Here is a 15,609-nt window from a genome sequence, read left to right as displayed (position 1 = left end):
TTCCCTCCGGGCTTTTTGGTACACTCACTACAAGACTCACCTGTACACTCTGCCTCCCCATATCCCACCCTATTGAATACTGGACAACACAGCTCTCAGGAGCTCTCTCTCTCCATCGTGATGGATTAAAAGGTCAAAACAAGTTTTGTGGCAGCAGTTAGATTAGAGGAGGCAAAGGCAGTGCCGGTGAGCCTTATATGCAGAGTGCTTACTTTCTTCAAGGGGAGCTGGGTGAAGTACCCTGAGAGGAGAGAGGTATGTGTATGCAGTGAGGGGAGGGCCAAGCTCAATAAGTCTGTCTGGGGTGAGGGGTAGAGTAGAAGGAAAAGTGTCCAAGGCATGGGGAAGAGGGCTAGGTGGAAGACACTGCCAGGAATTAGACGGCAACCCTAATATTTAAGAGTAAACCTGGCATTTTGGTGGATCTTAGAGCCTTTTTTCTTAATGTATTCCTGGGTGTTTGGGCTAAAGTCACTAGTGAATGGACATGAAAAGTGTGTGACAGGGAATTGCATTAGTACTTGGAAACTAAACTTGGTGGAAGAGAGGTGGAACTCAGAAGAGGGAAAAAACTAACTTCTGTTCAGTGTTATATTTGGGGCCTAAAATTTTCCCCTGTCTCTAATATGTGAAATGAGAACAATTGAAACTGCAACCATGGTCGTACTCAGAAATGAGTTAGATCAGCACCTAAGAAAAACCTTTTCAGGATACCAGCTAAACCGATTTGTGACTGTAGGTTGGCAAGATGAGTTCCTCCTGTCTAGGAATATGTCTAGCATGTAATTCTGTTACTGATTCTTTCTGCTGCCTCATGCTGAGCTTGGCTGTGAAACAGCTCAGAGTGTATGGGTGGTCTCTGTATATGTAGCTTACCACATATTGAAGCACTTAGGCATAAGTCATATACTTCAGATGAAGAGAGTTAGTTCTTGATAATAACTAACACATGAGTCCAAGCTCTGCAGATCGTGTTAAATTTATACACCTTACAAATCTGATGAATGACTCAGGCATAAATATAGCAGACGACTTAAGAGTTCCTCCTCTCTCAAATTTTTTTTATAGATCCAGAGAGCTGCCTCCGCTGCCCGAACCGAGCTGGAAGGCCGAAAAGGCACGATCTCCCAGTATTTCACTACCTTACACTGTCCTGTGTGTGATGAACTGACACAGCACGGGATCTGTAGTAAATGCAGAAGCCAGCCACAGCATGTGGCAGTGATTCTCAGCCAAGAAATCCGAGAGTTGGAGCATAAGCAGGAACAACTGGTCAAGGTAGGAATAAAGCAGACATTTTGTCATTGACCATTTAATCAACTGCCCAAAATACAGAGATGCAGAATTAACTTAAAAAGTGGCTGAACTTTTTCCCTGAGAGTAAAGAAGATCACAGGGCAACATTTTAGTGGGTACCCTTTAAAATTAAAATACTCAGTAGTTCTGAAACTAAATTGAAACACAAAGTACAATCGAGCTGCATCATACCGGTTGCTATCTTTCTATATTTGTATCTTTGTCTGTTTGTATATAACATCTGGCACTATAGTAGCCTGGCATTGTACAACACTGAAGAAAATGCTTAGAACAAGATGATGTTTGTGTCTCATCTCCATTCTTCTTAGCAAAAGATCATGAATGTTAGAATTTTTTTGTGGTGAAAATGGCAAAAGTTATGGAAACCCATCTAAAACACAGGCATTTTGTACCAAAATAACTGATTAATTTCCAGTTATACTTCAACTAGCAAGAAGTGTTTGTGTGTCAGAAAAACAATACATACCTGAGGCCTACAGGGATATGGGAAGGGGCTAAGTACATCTATGGGGGGCACTAATCACCATCTTCCTATTTAGAAATAATGGGAAGGTGTCACAAAAATCTCCTATATCCCAATGAGACTGTCGCTTGATTTAAATCGCAAGGTAAAGGTTCTGGATGAAACTAAACATTGTTTGTAGGTACAGTTAGTTAAGCAGGTAGTTTGTTTGTCTAACATCAAATAAATTGATCTGTTCTGGCACTGGGATTTAGGAGCAGTACGCAGAGCTGTAATGGGGGAGTTATATATTTGAGAATGGTTTGAAGTCCCTGTGAATGAGTTTGTTAATGAGTTACGGTTTTATAATGGAACAGCTATGTTTTTGTTTCAAATAGGAATGATGAAATACATGTGTGGTAGCAGCGGCAGCCTGGCTTGTCAGCAGCAGCAGTGTCTGTTAAAAAATCAACTCTACTGTTGCTTCCCTGTGTCCTCAGGATCTTTGTCATAGATCAAAAGGCACAGAATGGGCAAAGAGGAAGTCCGACTGTTAGCATACCCTAGAGTTGGGATCAGCGATCAATATAATTGCTGACTGTTTAAACTCTTATTGGTTTAGCATTCAGAAACCTGCATACCCAACAGCATGTGCTGCCAAGAATGCATCACCCCAGTGCTACATTGTCTTCCCTGAGTTCCCAAGGAAAGCTTGTTCAAAGTCAAGATTCAGTCATCAAAGCTCCCTAGGGGATTCACTCAAACTCCCTCTGGGCCATTTCACCCTGTGTGATCATTACTTGACTGGAACAATGGGACTTCTAATCTGGAGGGTTAGGTTTGTGGGCAGGTGGCAGAGCTTCCTCAGAGACTAGCCCAGGAATGTGCAGCTCATTCCCAGAATGATCATAAATCTCAAGAGCTTTCAGAATGCAATATAAAACCCACTTCGTCAAGAAGTGTCTCCAGGGGTGCTCCATGCCTGGATGTGCATACACTTAGTCACTCTTAATTGGAGATTTTCAGCAGCAGTGTCCATGGGTCCATGCCTATGCCCTGGTAACAGAGTATATAGGGAGGGGCAGACCCACCACCACTCCCGTACCTTCTCAACCACCTGCAGCTTGAGATGGAGCATCACAGTGTCCAACAGCTAGCTGTTCAGCTTGCTACCTATCTTGTTTATTTGTTGAGGGGTTTTGGCGGGGGGGGGTTGGTTTGTTTTGTTTTTTGTTTTTGTTATTTAGCACAGTTTGTGTTTAGGGGAGGGGAGCAGTTCCCTTTTTTCCTTTGCCTGCTCTGGGCCCTTTTGTTTTCTTGGGCCTTGATCCACAGCCTCAAGGACAGGTTACGTATAACACCCTGGGCTTCAAACCCTGCCGCATCTGCCATAAGTCTTTCCTCCACAGTGACAGTCATTCAAGCTGCCTCCGCTGCCTGGGAGAAACTCTCATCCCCTCCAAATATAAGATCTGCTCAGGTTTAAAAAGCAGATCTAAGAAATTGAGGCAGGACAAACTAAACTCCTGTGGATGGAGTGATCTCTGAGAGCTGCAGAATCTAATTCACTCCTCTATCCTTTGGATCCGGCTGCTTAGAGAGCCCCAATAACTGTCTCCGCTGTGACAGTAAGCAAAGACATTGGGGGACCTCCAGAATTATCTAGGCCAGGGGGTAAACAGTTATTTTTTGGTCAAAGTCTAGATTTCGTGGTCAAGGACCAGACTTCAGAGAAAATAATAATAAAAATTAAGAATAATGAAAAGTACAGTAAATAAAAAGATTTCAGGGCCTGCTCAAAAGCATCTGGCTGTCTGGATTTATCCCGCAGTCTGCCTATTGACTACGCCAATCGAGGCTGCAAAGAAGAAATGACCTCTTCCTCCAAAATGGGATGAAAGAAAAGAAACATATCCTCATAAAGGTACCTCTGAGGCTCCTATCCCCACTGATATGGAGACCACAGCACTGGCTAAGAAGATCATGCTGTGACATACCAGGGTGCAGTCCTACTAAAGAGTAGTTGTGTCACTCCTGCCCTCTAATCTGGGGTGCCCTTTACAATGCTTTACTGCTGTAGTCTCCAGCATGCAAGTCACTCCCTGCTAGGTCTGTATGTCGGCTGCAGCCAGCCAACCACATCTTGGCTCTTACCAGCCTTCGTTATACAGCCAGGTGACCCCAGCACACTCCCAGTCTTAGCTTTTTCCCCAGAAATGTATGTCCAGCCCTTCTGGCCAGTCCAACTTTATATAAAATCTGTTGTTAATATAATAGAAATAATATGCACACTGCTTACTAACCCAAATGGACTTTCCCAGACACTTCAATTTAAACACATTGGATTAGATCAAACAAGTTTGAAAGATTTTAACTAATACAAGTAATGAGACATAAAAGTCAGAAATGGTTACAAGAAAAAAGTTAAAATACTACTGGTGCCTAACTTAACAAACTCTACCAGATTCAAGCAAAGTTTCTCACCATATGCTTTCAGCAGTCTGACTGACCAGACTTCTTAGGTCAGGACCCCTTCTCCGAAAGTTCAATAAATGCTTCCTTTGTCACTTTGGGGACCGTGAACACGATGGGCAGGGAGAGAGAGGGGGGTGTCTTTGTTTGTACCTCCTTTTTACAGTGTCAGTCCCCCTCTTGGAAAATACTTTCATCTGAGATTCAGGAGACAGAGTTTATATAGAAGGATGTTCCCTGCTGCTTTTTCTTTACCTGTTTAAATGTCCTTTGTTTCCCTTCCTACGTGATGACTCTGTTTACTGCTTACATTCAAATTAAACAGAGCATACATAAAGACCACTGTACCAGCACCACTTGCTCCTCCAGTAGATATGGGAGGTTTCCAAGGTATTCGTACAAGATTCCTCCACCTTCCAGCCTCCTTTCTTTGAGACAGACCTCTTTGTCAACCTCAATTTGGAACGTGTTAATAACACAATTCAGTGGAATCTTATAACTTCATATACAATGTTGCCACACATATTTTATTAGGACAATAATGACCAGCAAATTATGAGTGTTCAAATGATACCTCACAAAGCATACTTTATACAAAGATTATCACAATAGCGTGTGGGGTGTGGACCCGTGTTCCCTGTAAGCTGCGTACTTGAACAGCCACATGGGAGAGATTTAAGTGCCTCCCAGCTGATTAGGAGAGCGCACACAGCCAGCAGCATGTGTTCAGGTGCCCCTCCCTGCCACATTGCAGCATCCTGCAGTAGTTCCCAGGACCACCCTACTGGCTGGGTCGGGGGGAGGAGGATGCTGATGTCAGGATGAGCCTATGTTGTGAAAACTGAAATGCTCAAAATAGCACATGCATGTGACTGGACACAGGGTGCTAAAATTAAATTAACCCAGGAATTCTCAAACTGGGGGTTGGGACCCCTCAGGGGGTCATGAGGTTATTACTGGGGGTCACGAGCTGTCAGCCTCCACCTCGAACCCCGCTTTGCCTCCAGCATGTATAATAATGTTAAATATATTTAAAAAGTGTTTTTAATTTATAAGTGGGGGGGGTCACACTCAGAAGTTTGCTATGTGAAAGAGGTCACAAGTACAAGTTTGAGAACCACTGAACTAACCCCTCTGGAGCTTCGGGGAATGCAGGGGGGGGGTCTCCCTTGGTAGGGTTGGGAAGGAGGTAGGTGGTGTAGGATATTGCTCTTCTCATGTGATCCCTCCCCCACGGAAAAGATAACAGCTTGGCTCTTTGTGTTAAATAGCTGTCTGCAAGCCTCAAACAGCTGAATAAGCTTTTAGGGTAGGGAAGACTGTGCCTCCCCAAAAGTCTGGCCCTGCCCCCTATCCGACCCCCATCCACTTCCTGCCCTGCATCTGCCCCCCTCAGAATCCCCGATCCATCCTGCTTCTTGTCCCCTCACTGCCCCTCCGAAACCCCCTCCCCAACCACCACCTGGGACCCCACCGCCCACAATCCCTCCCCCCCCCCCCCCCCGTTTTCTGTCCCCTGACCCTGTCCACCACCACTCTCTGCCAAGTCCTGACAGACCCCCGGAATGCCCACGATCCAACCTTGCCTTCTCTGTCCCCTGCAGAAGCTCTGCCCCCTCCCTGTCCTCTGACTGTCCCTGGGACTCCCTGCCCCTTATCCAACTGCCGCTAGCCCCCTGCCATGCTGCTTACCTCCGCCTCCCCCCTCTTCCGGAGGCTCAGTGTGCCATGTCCAGGAGCTGCCCTGGCCCCTGGACAGTGCTGCAGTGGCGTGGCTCCAGCAGGACCCAGAGCTTGCAGCCCCTTCCCCCTACCATGCGGCTCTGAGCAGGGCCGAGCTCAGGCCCCACCCGAGCCAGGCCGCTTTAGCTCTGTCCAGGGCTGCTCCTGGACGCAGTGCACTGAGGTGCCGGGGGATGGGGGGAAGGCGGAGCCATCAGCCCACCAGCCATCCAACTACCGACCTCTGGTACTGATGCAATTACAAGATGCCTTTTGGGCCCTGGTGCTGAATTGACCACGGTACTAGCACCACTTGCTCCTCCAATAGATATGGGAGGTTTCCAGGGTATTTGTACAAGATTCCTCCAGCCTCCCTTCCTTGAAGGACAGCCTGAAAAGGAAAATCCCAGCAGAAAAGACACCTGGCAACCATGGCAAGGACCTTGGGACTTTGTCCCCTTGACTTATTCCCATCATTGGACTTACTGGAACCCATGGGCCTTTTGTGGCAAACAGTTCTACAGGATCCCATCTCATAAGAGGGCATGTGAGGAGCAACATCTGCTGCCTTTGGATCCTGCTCCACAGAGGACCTTAAGGAGGAGCAAGAGCCAACTGAGGAAGAAGAAACACCTCCTTTGAGTGATGGTCCCATGTGGATTCCAAACGTGTGTGCACATGTGCTGTGAATCCAGAGACGGAATTGTTCATAGTAGTGTCCATTGACCCATGTATGTATTGTCTGTCAGCCACGTAGCGTGTCCGAAGCTTTAAGAGCCTGCATGGGTCGATGCTGCTTCAGTTCCCTCTTGCTGCCACATGGCCAGAGTCAGAACTGTTCCTTGGTGCTCCTATCTTGCTAGAAATACCGTGTTTTTCGCCTTTTTGCCTTGTACATAGTACTTTTTCATAGTTCCAGTTAGTTGTCTTTTCTTTAGATAGTTGTTACTCTTTAGACTTGTTCCCTTGTGGGACTCTCCCCCACAACCCAGGAGCTATGCTCAGGCAAGCCGGTTTTAAGTACTGTTTCATGCCCTCACTCCTTCTTTGTAAGCAACGAGCACCAATGCTGCCTTTACTGCTTGGGCGAAGCCAATATCACTGCTCACTGCTCCATCTGCCGATCTTTTCTGCCCTAGACTCAGGAAGCTTGGGAGCTTCGTCTCCCTAAGTTCCTCATGGAAGAAGCGACGTGGCCATGTACCCCTTCAGATATGGCACTGGCAGATCCATTGGGAAGCCGACTGGCACCAATGGTGGGTGATTCTCCTGGCCTTTCCCAAGCTACATCAAGTTGGGTGAGAAGTAGTGCATTGACTCTGAGGCTTCTGCTCCGAAGAAGCCTTGTTCAGAGCATAAATCCAAACATCGAGCTGCAACAGCACCAGGCACAGTGTCTGCCCAGCTGCTGTCACCTCCAGTGCCGTCCACACCACTGGGACAACCTGGTCCCATGCACTCTGGGACACTTTCCCCCTAGCACCAACAGTCGAACTACTGCTGCCTTTCGCTGGCTCCCGTGAGCTCTCTGCACCACAGGTTCTCAGTCCTCCATCTCTGGCCGTGGAACCTTTCCTGCTTGTGGACCACCCCCCGTTGTTCCACCCCACACTGATGGCTCTGCCAGCACTGGCAGCCCCACCCCTACCAGATCCAGTTTCAGAGTCTGGCTGATCCTCTAAACAGGACCCAGCCTTCTCACCAGCCTGCTCCTAGAGCCCAGATCCCCGCTGCCAATCCTATCCGTCTCACTATGGCCCAGTGGCCAGTCTGTGGCTTGCCTACCTGCAGGGACTGCCAGTGCCTGGCAACCCCTACACTTGGCCATACTGGTCCACTGGGACCCGTACTGCAGCCAAAGACTCTCTTCACGCCCGCACCACCACCTTTCTTCACCTCCCGTGGATCCACCCTCTGTCTATGAAGATCCCCACGACACTTCAGCTCTCCCAGCACTCTCCGTACCACCAACACCATTGATTCCCTTGGTCCCTGCTGGCACTTCTTCATTGCCTGATGATGCATACATCCCACCTTCCCTTTCCCCTCTGGACGACCATGCCTAGTATCAGGACCTCGTCTGTCACATGGCTGCTGCCCTCAATCTCCCTGTGGAAGATGTATAGGACCCCCATGATCAGTTCTGCAGGCCCCTGGAGCCTCCCGCATCGCCTTGCCAATACACGGTGCCATCCTCCACCTGGCACAAGCAGTTTGGCACACTCCAACCTCCTGCGCCCCCCAGTCCAAAATGGACTGAGTATAGACACTTTGTGCCTGCTAAGGGTATGACTTCTTCTTGTCTCACCTTCCTCCAAATTCCTTGGTAGTCCAGGTGGCCACGGAACGTGCCCTCCAGCTGCCTCTTCGTTCCACACACCTCGCCCCCAGACCAGGCAGCTAAGTTCCTCTGCGGGCCTCCAGTTCCGCAATGCCAGTTACCAGGCCATTCTTGCAAAATACGACTTTCTTTCCTATACTAAGATTGCAGACTTCCAAGCCTTCCTGGCACCTGATAAGCTTAGGGATTTCCAATGCCTCATGGAGGAGGGAAAATTAGTCACAGGTGGCCCTTCAGGTCACAGTCAATGCAGCTGATACCACCTTCTGCTCACTGGCTTCTGGACTAGTCCTCCACCATAACTCCTGGCTGCAGTCCAGCGGTTTCCCAAAGGAGGTCCAAACTACACTTGAGAACCTCCTTTTTGACAACCAAAGCTCTTCAGTGATAAAACTGGTGAGTCCCTCCGTTCCCTTAAGGATTCTCAGGTAGCCCTTCAATTGCTGGGCCTCTATAGCCCTGTCCCTACCTGCAGGTAGCCCTGGTCGTCTTTCCAACTCCATTCCCACACCCCCTATCAGCCCTATCCACAGCACCATCCTGAGCCCTCTTGTTTCCATCCTCACTCGCAACATCCACAACATTCCACTGCCTCTATCTTGGCCACATCTTCCCTTCTGCAACGAACTCCCAGGCAAAGCTTTTGTCTCCTTCCACAAGAACCGCGAATCCTACTCCATTCTTCAGATTCCACTACTGATTACTTTGGGCGGTTGTCTCGCCCTGTTCATCCACAGTTGGGGCAAGATCACATGTCATCCACTTTGCTTGCCGGGCCTTTCTGACACTTCTCCATGACTGCCACGTCTTAAGTGTTATCCAACAACATGGTGGCTGTTATTTATGTCAACAAGCAGGGTGGAGCCAGTCCCTCTGATGGAGGCCATCCTCCTTTGGAAGTGGTGCCTCCGGCACAACATCTCCCTCCATACGGTACATCTTCCCATTGTGAGCAACTCCCTTGCGGACTAGCTCAGTTGCTCCTTCCATGCGAATCGTGAGTGGGAACTCCACAACCCCACGCTCCCCTCCATCTTTTGCTAGTGGGGCACGCCTCAATGAGACCTCTTCACCACAGTGACCAATCACAAACTTCCCCTCTTCTGCTCTGGGGGAGCCCTCGGTCCAGCTCACAGAGAGATGCCCTTCTTATTCTCTGTACCAACAAACTCCATTACACTTTCCTGCCCATTACCCTGCTCCAGTGTTGAGGCTGTTCATAAATTGTATACTGAATTGTTTGGCCACACTTTGTGAAATATACTCAAGAAACCAAATAACTGATGTCAGCCAGGTTTATTAATATGGTACAGGAAAAAGGTTCTACATGATGCCAGTCTCCAAAGAGCAGCCCTGTGCAGCAGTGTTAGATTCACCATACGCAGGAGGTGTGCTCTTCAAAGTTACATCTCTAAAGCTTACTTTGTTTACTAGTAAAAGATACTAGACATGTCACCTGCAACTGGATTCTGTTAATCAGCTGTTTACTTTGTTTGTTTCTGGGTACCATGGTGTACCCCCTTTTCTTTTGTTCTGAGCACATGCATTCACGGTACTAAGGGGAGTGAAGACACAACCTAGGGCTATACCAGGATAAATAGGTTTGTGAGGGTAAATCCCTTTCTGAGGAAATAATTATATGTCAGGGGGAGCCAAACTGTGGGTCATGAGCTGCATGCAGATCTTTTACAGCCAGAGTGCAGCTCAAGGAGCCCCCTCCCCCATTCTCCATCTACTGGACTGGGATGGTGGGGAGAGCTCGGAACCCCTGGGTAGGGACTTCTGCCTAGCAGGGAGGAGGGGCTTGAGACTTCTGCAGGAGCGGGGCTGAAACCCCGAGCCCTGGCATGCACACCCTGCCTCTCGAACTTCTGAAGATTGTCGTATGCAGCTCAATGGGTCAGAAGTTTGACCACGCCTGTTCTATATCCTCATGCTGACAGTTTTCCTATTTACTTAAGCTAAAGCTTACTTCAGCTAATGCAATGAGTTATAGCATACTTAGCATAAGTGAACAGGATTATGATATAGGCCAGTTTAGGCTACATCACTGTTGCAATATTTGTGCCTAATATTATTAGTTTGCTTAATGCATACTTGGATATATGGTGTGCATATACATATCATGAATATGATATACATTTATATGCTAGCCAGCATACATTAGTCAACAAGGTGTAGGCCAAATGAGTGGAAGGAACAGAGATAGGACTATGCTGGTTGCTGTCTCTACCTTGACAGGGGGTTAGAACTAAAGGGTTAGAACTAAAAGGAACAGAGTGGTGAGTGTGTTAAGATTTGCAGTTGCAGCATTAGAGATCACATGGCGGTACCATGGCAGTTTGCCCCTATTGCTACAGCTATGTTCAACCAAATATCTCAGATTATATAAGTAATTCACGCAGCAAAACGTTAAAAAGGGTAGATACTTGTTTACATATGATCATGGCTTGAAATATCTTTGATTTCCAATACTGTCTAAGTCCCCACTGTCAAAGAGCAATTTTTAATCATAAATACAATAATCACATTCTAATATTTTGAAAGTAATTTGTAATGAATTTGACTGATTTCTCCCATTTACCACCAGATGGTAGTAAACTTTGGGAAATGAGACTGAAAATGAGCTGTGTAACTAGTTGTTGGTCTCAGTCCAGTTCACATTGGATGATGCCCACATCTCAGACACAGCTGTCACAACTGACATTTGGACAGTGTCAGAAGAGACAGTATGGTAGCATGGGGACTGCAACTGTCACTTGATACCTCTGCTCAAAATTGATCAACGTTGTAGGGTATCTGCCACTGACAGAGCTTTACCCGTTCTGTTGATTGGACTTTAGGCTGGTAATTGGAACTAAATTCACTTGAAAGGAAAAGATTCACCTGAGTCTTATTTATGCTTGATTTATAATAATCCTCTTATTAAATGTAATTTAAAAGAAGCTGTTTTTTTTAATATATCTAGATATGCAAGAACTGTACAGGTTGCTTTGATCGACAGATCCAGTGTGTTTCTCTGAACTGTCCAGTACTTTTCAAGCTATCCAGAGTGAGCCGAGAGTTATCAAAGGCACCATATCTCCGACAACTACTCGACCAGTTTTAAATGATCTGTGTTACAAGATTCCAGGTGCTATTTTTTTTCAGTGTTTACTACACTAAAACTGTTGTGCATGGTGCTTTTTCAATGTTCATCTAGTCGAAGATTTCCATTTTAGCTGTTGGTTTACTATCTGAAGAATAATGAACAATTATCTTAACTAAATGAGAAATACACTTATTGATCTATTCACTTTTTAAGATGTACAAATTCCTTCATTCTTTCACCTTTTTAACATACTGTTTTATAATGCATATGTTGAAATAGCTATGTGTAACATCTTGTAAATCCATTTCAAAGTAGAAGTCAAGTTTACTTCCCAGTGGTTTGCTGTGGAAAGAGCACTGAAAACCTCTTGAAACAATGAAACCATTAGTGTGTGTTCTCGAACTGTCAGTATCAAAACGTGTTACTTATAGATATTATCAATCACTTTATAATTTTGTGTGCGAAATATTTTGTAAATACACTTTTTTACTTTTCAAACAACTGAGAAAAATAACGTGCAATGAATTTTATACAGATAATTTTAAAGTTCGTTGGTATATTTCCTCCTAAGTTTTGCTTGATTCCAAGTAGATTCGTTATTTTGATCAAACTGTGCAAACAGTAGTATTGTGTAGCATTTTTAAACATTATTTTCTATAAATTGCTGTCTTGCTTTAGCTATTAATGGGGCATTGTGAGGAACTGTGCAAAAACATTTTTGTTACAAACCTGTGGGACTGTTGCAATACTTTAAATATAAGAAATTTTATTCCATTTTTGCTTCTTTTGTATAGACATTTCTATTGCTTCTAAATATGCTTAAAATATTTTCTTTCCTCATGTACTGTACAGTTAAATCTTATTTGCCATCATCTTGACAAAATGTGTATTTAGAATATTTGTATAACTGTATAAAATGAAAAAGGAATTATGTGGTCAGTGCATTGTTTTCTAAACTGGAAATCATTTTGTTTTAGAAGTTAATAATGGAAACCATATTAAAATTGAATAAAATATGAGCTATGGTAAATCTACATGCATTTTTTAAACTTAACACATTTGCAGTCCAAGTCATTACTTCATTCAATAGCATGCATGTGCTGAATGAGGGAAACCAACTAATTAGCAGACTTGTCTTTCTTCCACTGGGTCAAAACAGTAATATTGTTTCATGCAGTTGCTATTCTCATGGGTCAATCTACCTATCACGAGGTAACAAGCAGAGCCTTTGGTTTTAATATTTTAGCTACCTGGGAGAAAAATCAGCTCAAAACTCAAGAAAGAAAAGCAGCTGTTCACAAATCCTCATTGTCATCTTTTTTTCAAGGTCTGTCATAAAATCAGCAATGAAGAGTACATTATTTACAAGTATTTCAGAGACAGGAAGCTGTTAGAAGCAAAATATTGTAAAATTGTTTCACTGGAAGTCTCTGATCCTAACAGTACTTGACTATGGAGATGCTTGCTTAGGGAAGTCATAGATTGATAAATTTTAAGACTATAAGGGACAATTATTAGCATCTGGTCTGATCATCTGTATAATACAGGTCACCAAATATCAACTTGTAATCCAGGCATCAAGCCCATAACTTCTATTTGTCCTATAACTCAGTCTTTTGGAAAGATATCCATTCTGTTGCACAACGTCCCCTTTCATTCATTACTAATGGAATTTGGAGGTAGTACACTGGTGTTGCTGGAATCTCCAGGACTGAGATTCAGTCCTTCAGCACAGGCCATGATATTTTCTATCTCCTGTGGTGGAACAAGTTGGTGGTTCAGTTTCTCCTAATAAAAATAAAAGGTTTTAAAATAAAATAGTTAATTTTCATTCAGTTGCAACTTACAATCTTTCTTCTCCTTCTCTCTGACCGTGTAAATAGTAGAATGATGGCTTTAACCACCTGGATCTGCCGCTGTAGTACCTCCCTGACTGACCCCTCTTCCCCCACTTGGGCATGGCCTACAAATTTCTGGCTTAAATCGAAGTTGTGTTCCCTTCGTGAAGTAGCATTTACAGGTTACAGAGAGTGAATTATGACTTGCCTGTTCCAGTCATTTGACCCTCACCACTGCCAAGAAATGGGGCTTAGAGTCAAACTTGCATGCTGAGTCTCCATCTTACACTGAAAACCCCAAACAGGAGCTTCCGAATATTCAGTGTGTGTGTCTCAGGACACAGAGGAAGCTGTCTGGCCAGCTCCGGGGGAATATCCTGCAACAAACCTGGGGTGAAGGGTGGGACCCTGAAAGTATCCACAGTGCTTAGCTACTCTTACAGTTAAAGTTTTTTCATATCTAACCTAAATCTCCCTTGCTGCAGATTAAAATGTCTTGTCTTGCCTTTAATGGACCAGGAGAATAATTGATCACCATCCTCTTTTTAAGAGCTCTTGGCATATTTGAAGACTGTTATCAGGTCCCTCGTCAGGACTGTCCAGAGAAAAGAGCCATTCAACGGCTGCTGGAAAAGATTCATAGCCATCAGTTCTTCAAAAAGGAAGAGTAGCTTTTGATCCCAATGCAGAGAATTATTCTCCCAAAGGTCAAAAAAGGCATGGCTCTGGCCATAATGTTCCAGATGTACAAAGATCCAAAATTGCATTGTATCAATCATTTCCTGGAGAGCATCAGCAGTTCAGTTACCTCAATAGGCTAGGCATGCTGGTGCCATGCATTAGTTTCATTCTTGATTGAGTTTCTCAAAATGCACCTGCAGAAATTCCACTGAGGACACAGAATCATGCATGTGATGCAGTACAAAATTAGGGGTCATTCTCAGAGCCCATTCAAATGCCTCGTGTGCAGGGAAGTACAAACAATATGTTGAAAGCCAACCCAACTTTCACTGTAGACCAATTATGGAAGTAAGCATACTTGGACAAAAGCCTTTCAAAAAATATAATAGCAATCACACTTTTAGTTCATTTTGACATTTTTTTTTTAAAAAAAGAAAAAACCACGAGATTGGAGTAGTGGTCCATCGAGCCCAGTATCCTGTCTATGACAGTGGCTAGTACCAGATGCACTAGTGAACGGTGAAACATATAGCAGGCAATTATGGTACTTGCAGAGGAAGTCTCCCCCTACCTCCTACTGGCTTAGTACTGAGGTGTGAATATTTCTCTCTCTTCCATAACCAGAGATCAAAGCTTCTCAGGGGCAATGGAAATAATGTCCTGGACAGAGAAAAATCTGTTGTCTTTTTCAAGACAGCTCACATAAAGAATACAGAAAAGAGGAAAAAAGTTGAAGTCCTCCAGTGGCCTATAATATATTTTGGACTTGATAGAGAGTCAAGGACTCCACATTGTACGTGCAAAAAATAATAAAACCTCTTGAAGCAGAAACTCCTACATTCTCAACCAGGAACACCTACAGATAGTGTGGGCATTGGAAGAGAGAGAGAGTTCAGCATGGGTTCTCCATTGACCTGTGACACATAGGTCTCTGAGAGAACTTGACCAGGATATTTCATGTATAGAGCTGGTCAAATTTGCATTTCAGGTGTGAGGGGAAACAGAATGCCCTCTGGGGCAAGACTGCCTCTTTGGGCAGTGCTCATCAAACCTGATCGCTCTATGCTGTTGTGATAGAAATGTAATAATAATCCCAAAGTTCTGGTGATCTCAGCTACACTTGAGTTTCTCTAGGAGGCTTGTTTGGAGTCCTACAACTAAGCCCTTCAGAAACATGGGTACCAGCTGTCGCTGTTTCAGAGCAACTGCACCTATATTCCCCCAGCATGGTCCACCAAGACCACCCACTTTAGGTTTGCAGCTCCCACATGTCACCTCTCGAGTGGAGACGTGCATTTCACACCCTGCTTACACTGTGATAGTCTTTGGAGACAAAGCAACGCACAGATGCTGGCTTGTTTCTGGGGCTATGACCAGTATATTGGCCACAGTTTTAAGTTACCACACAGCTCCTAAGTAAGCACCTTCATTATTAAGGCAAAAACATGATAGAGAAAACATATTAAAGAACCTACACACATACTAAAAAGCTTACCCAGAAGTACCCCCAGCTCCAACCTAGCACACTGTGAGGTTTTAGTTCTTTAAAATGCACAGCTGGGTTTTTCCTGTGATTACAAATTAATCTATTTTAGATCGAGAACCAAGGCTGGGCAGATAAGTCATTTCTTTGTACAGCTTGGGCCTTAGATCTTGGCCAAAAGTTAATCACTAGACATTGACCCTCTCCTCAGGGCATAGTTTC

At 44.8% G+C, this 15,609-nt stretch overlaps 2 protein-coding genes across 2 annotated transcripts in view; one reads left to right on the top strand and one right to left on the bottom strand.

Annotated features, from left to right (window-relative positions):
* Positions 1-12,419, top strand: part of REV3L (REV3 like, DNA directed polymerase zeta catalytic subunit) — a 249,830-nt gene extending 237,411 nt beyond the window's left edge. The window contains exons 31-32 of the mRNA XM_030556132.1: positions 1,069-1,278; positions 11,263-12,419. Coding sequence (XP_030411992.1) covers positions 1,069-1,278; positions 11,263-11,403 — 351 coding nt within the window. The 3' untranslated portion in view covers positions 11,404-12,419. The remainder of the gene's footprint in view (positions 1-1,068; positions 1,279-11,262) is intronic.
* Positions 1-15,609, bottom strand: part of MFSD4B (major facilitator superfamily domain containing 4B) — a 50,620-nt gene that overhangs the window by 16,494 nt on the left and 18,517 nt on the right. The window lies entirely within an intron of this gene.

The sequence above is a fragment of the Gopherus evgoodei genome, chromosome 3, assembly GCF_007399415.2.
Source record: "Gopherus evgoodei ecotype Sinaloan lineage chromosome 3, rGopEvg1_v1.p, whole genome shotgun sequence".
In the NCBI taxonomy this organism is placed as follows: domain Eukaryota; kingdom Metazoa; phylum Chordata; order Testudines; family Testudinidae; genus Gopherus; species Gopherus evgoodei.
The sequence above is the reverse complement of the archived record's forward strand: the minus strand, read 5'-3'. Positions and strand labels throughout refer to the sequence as shown.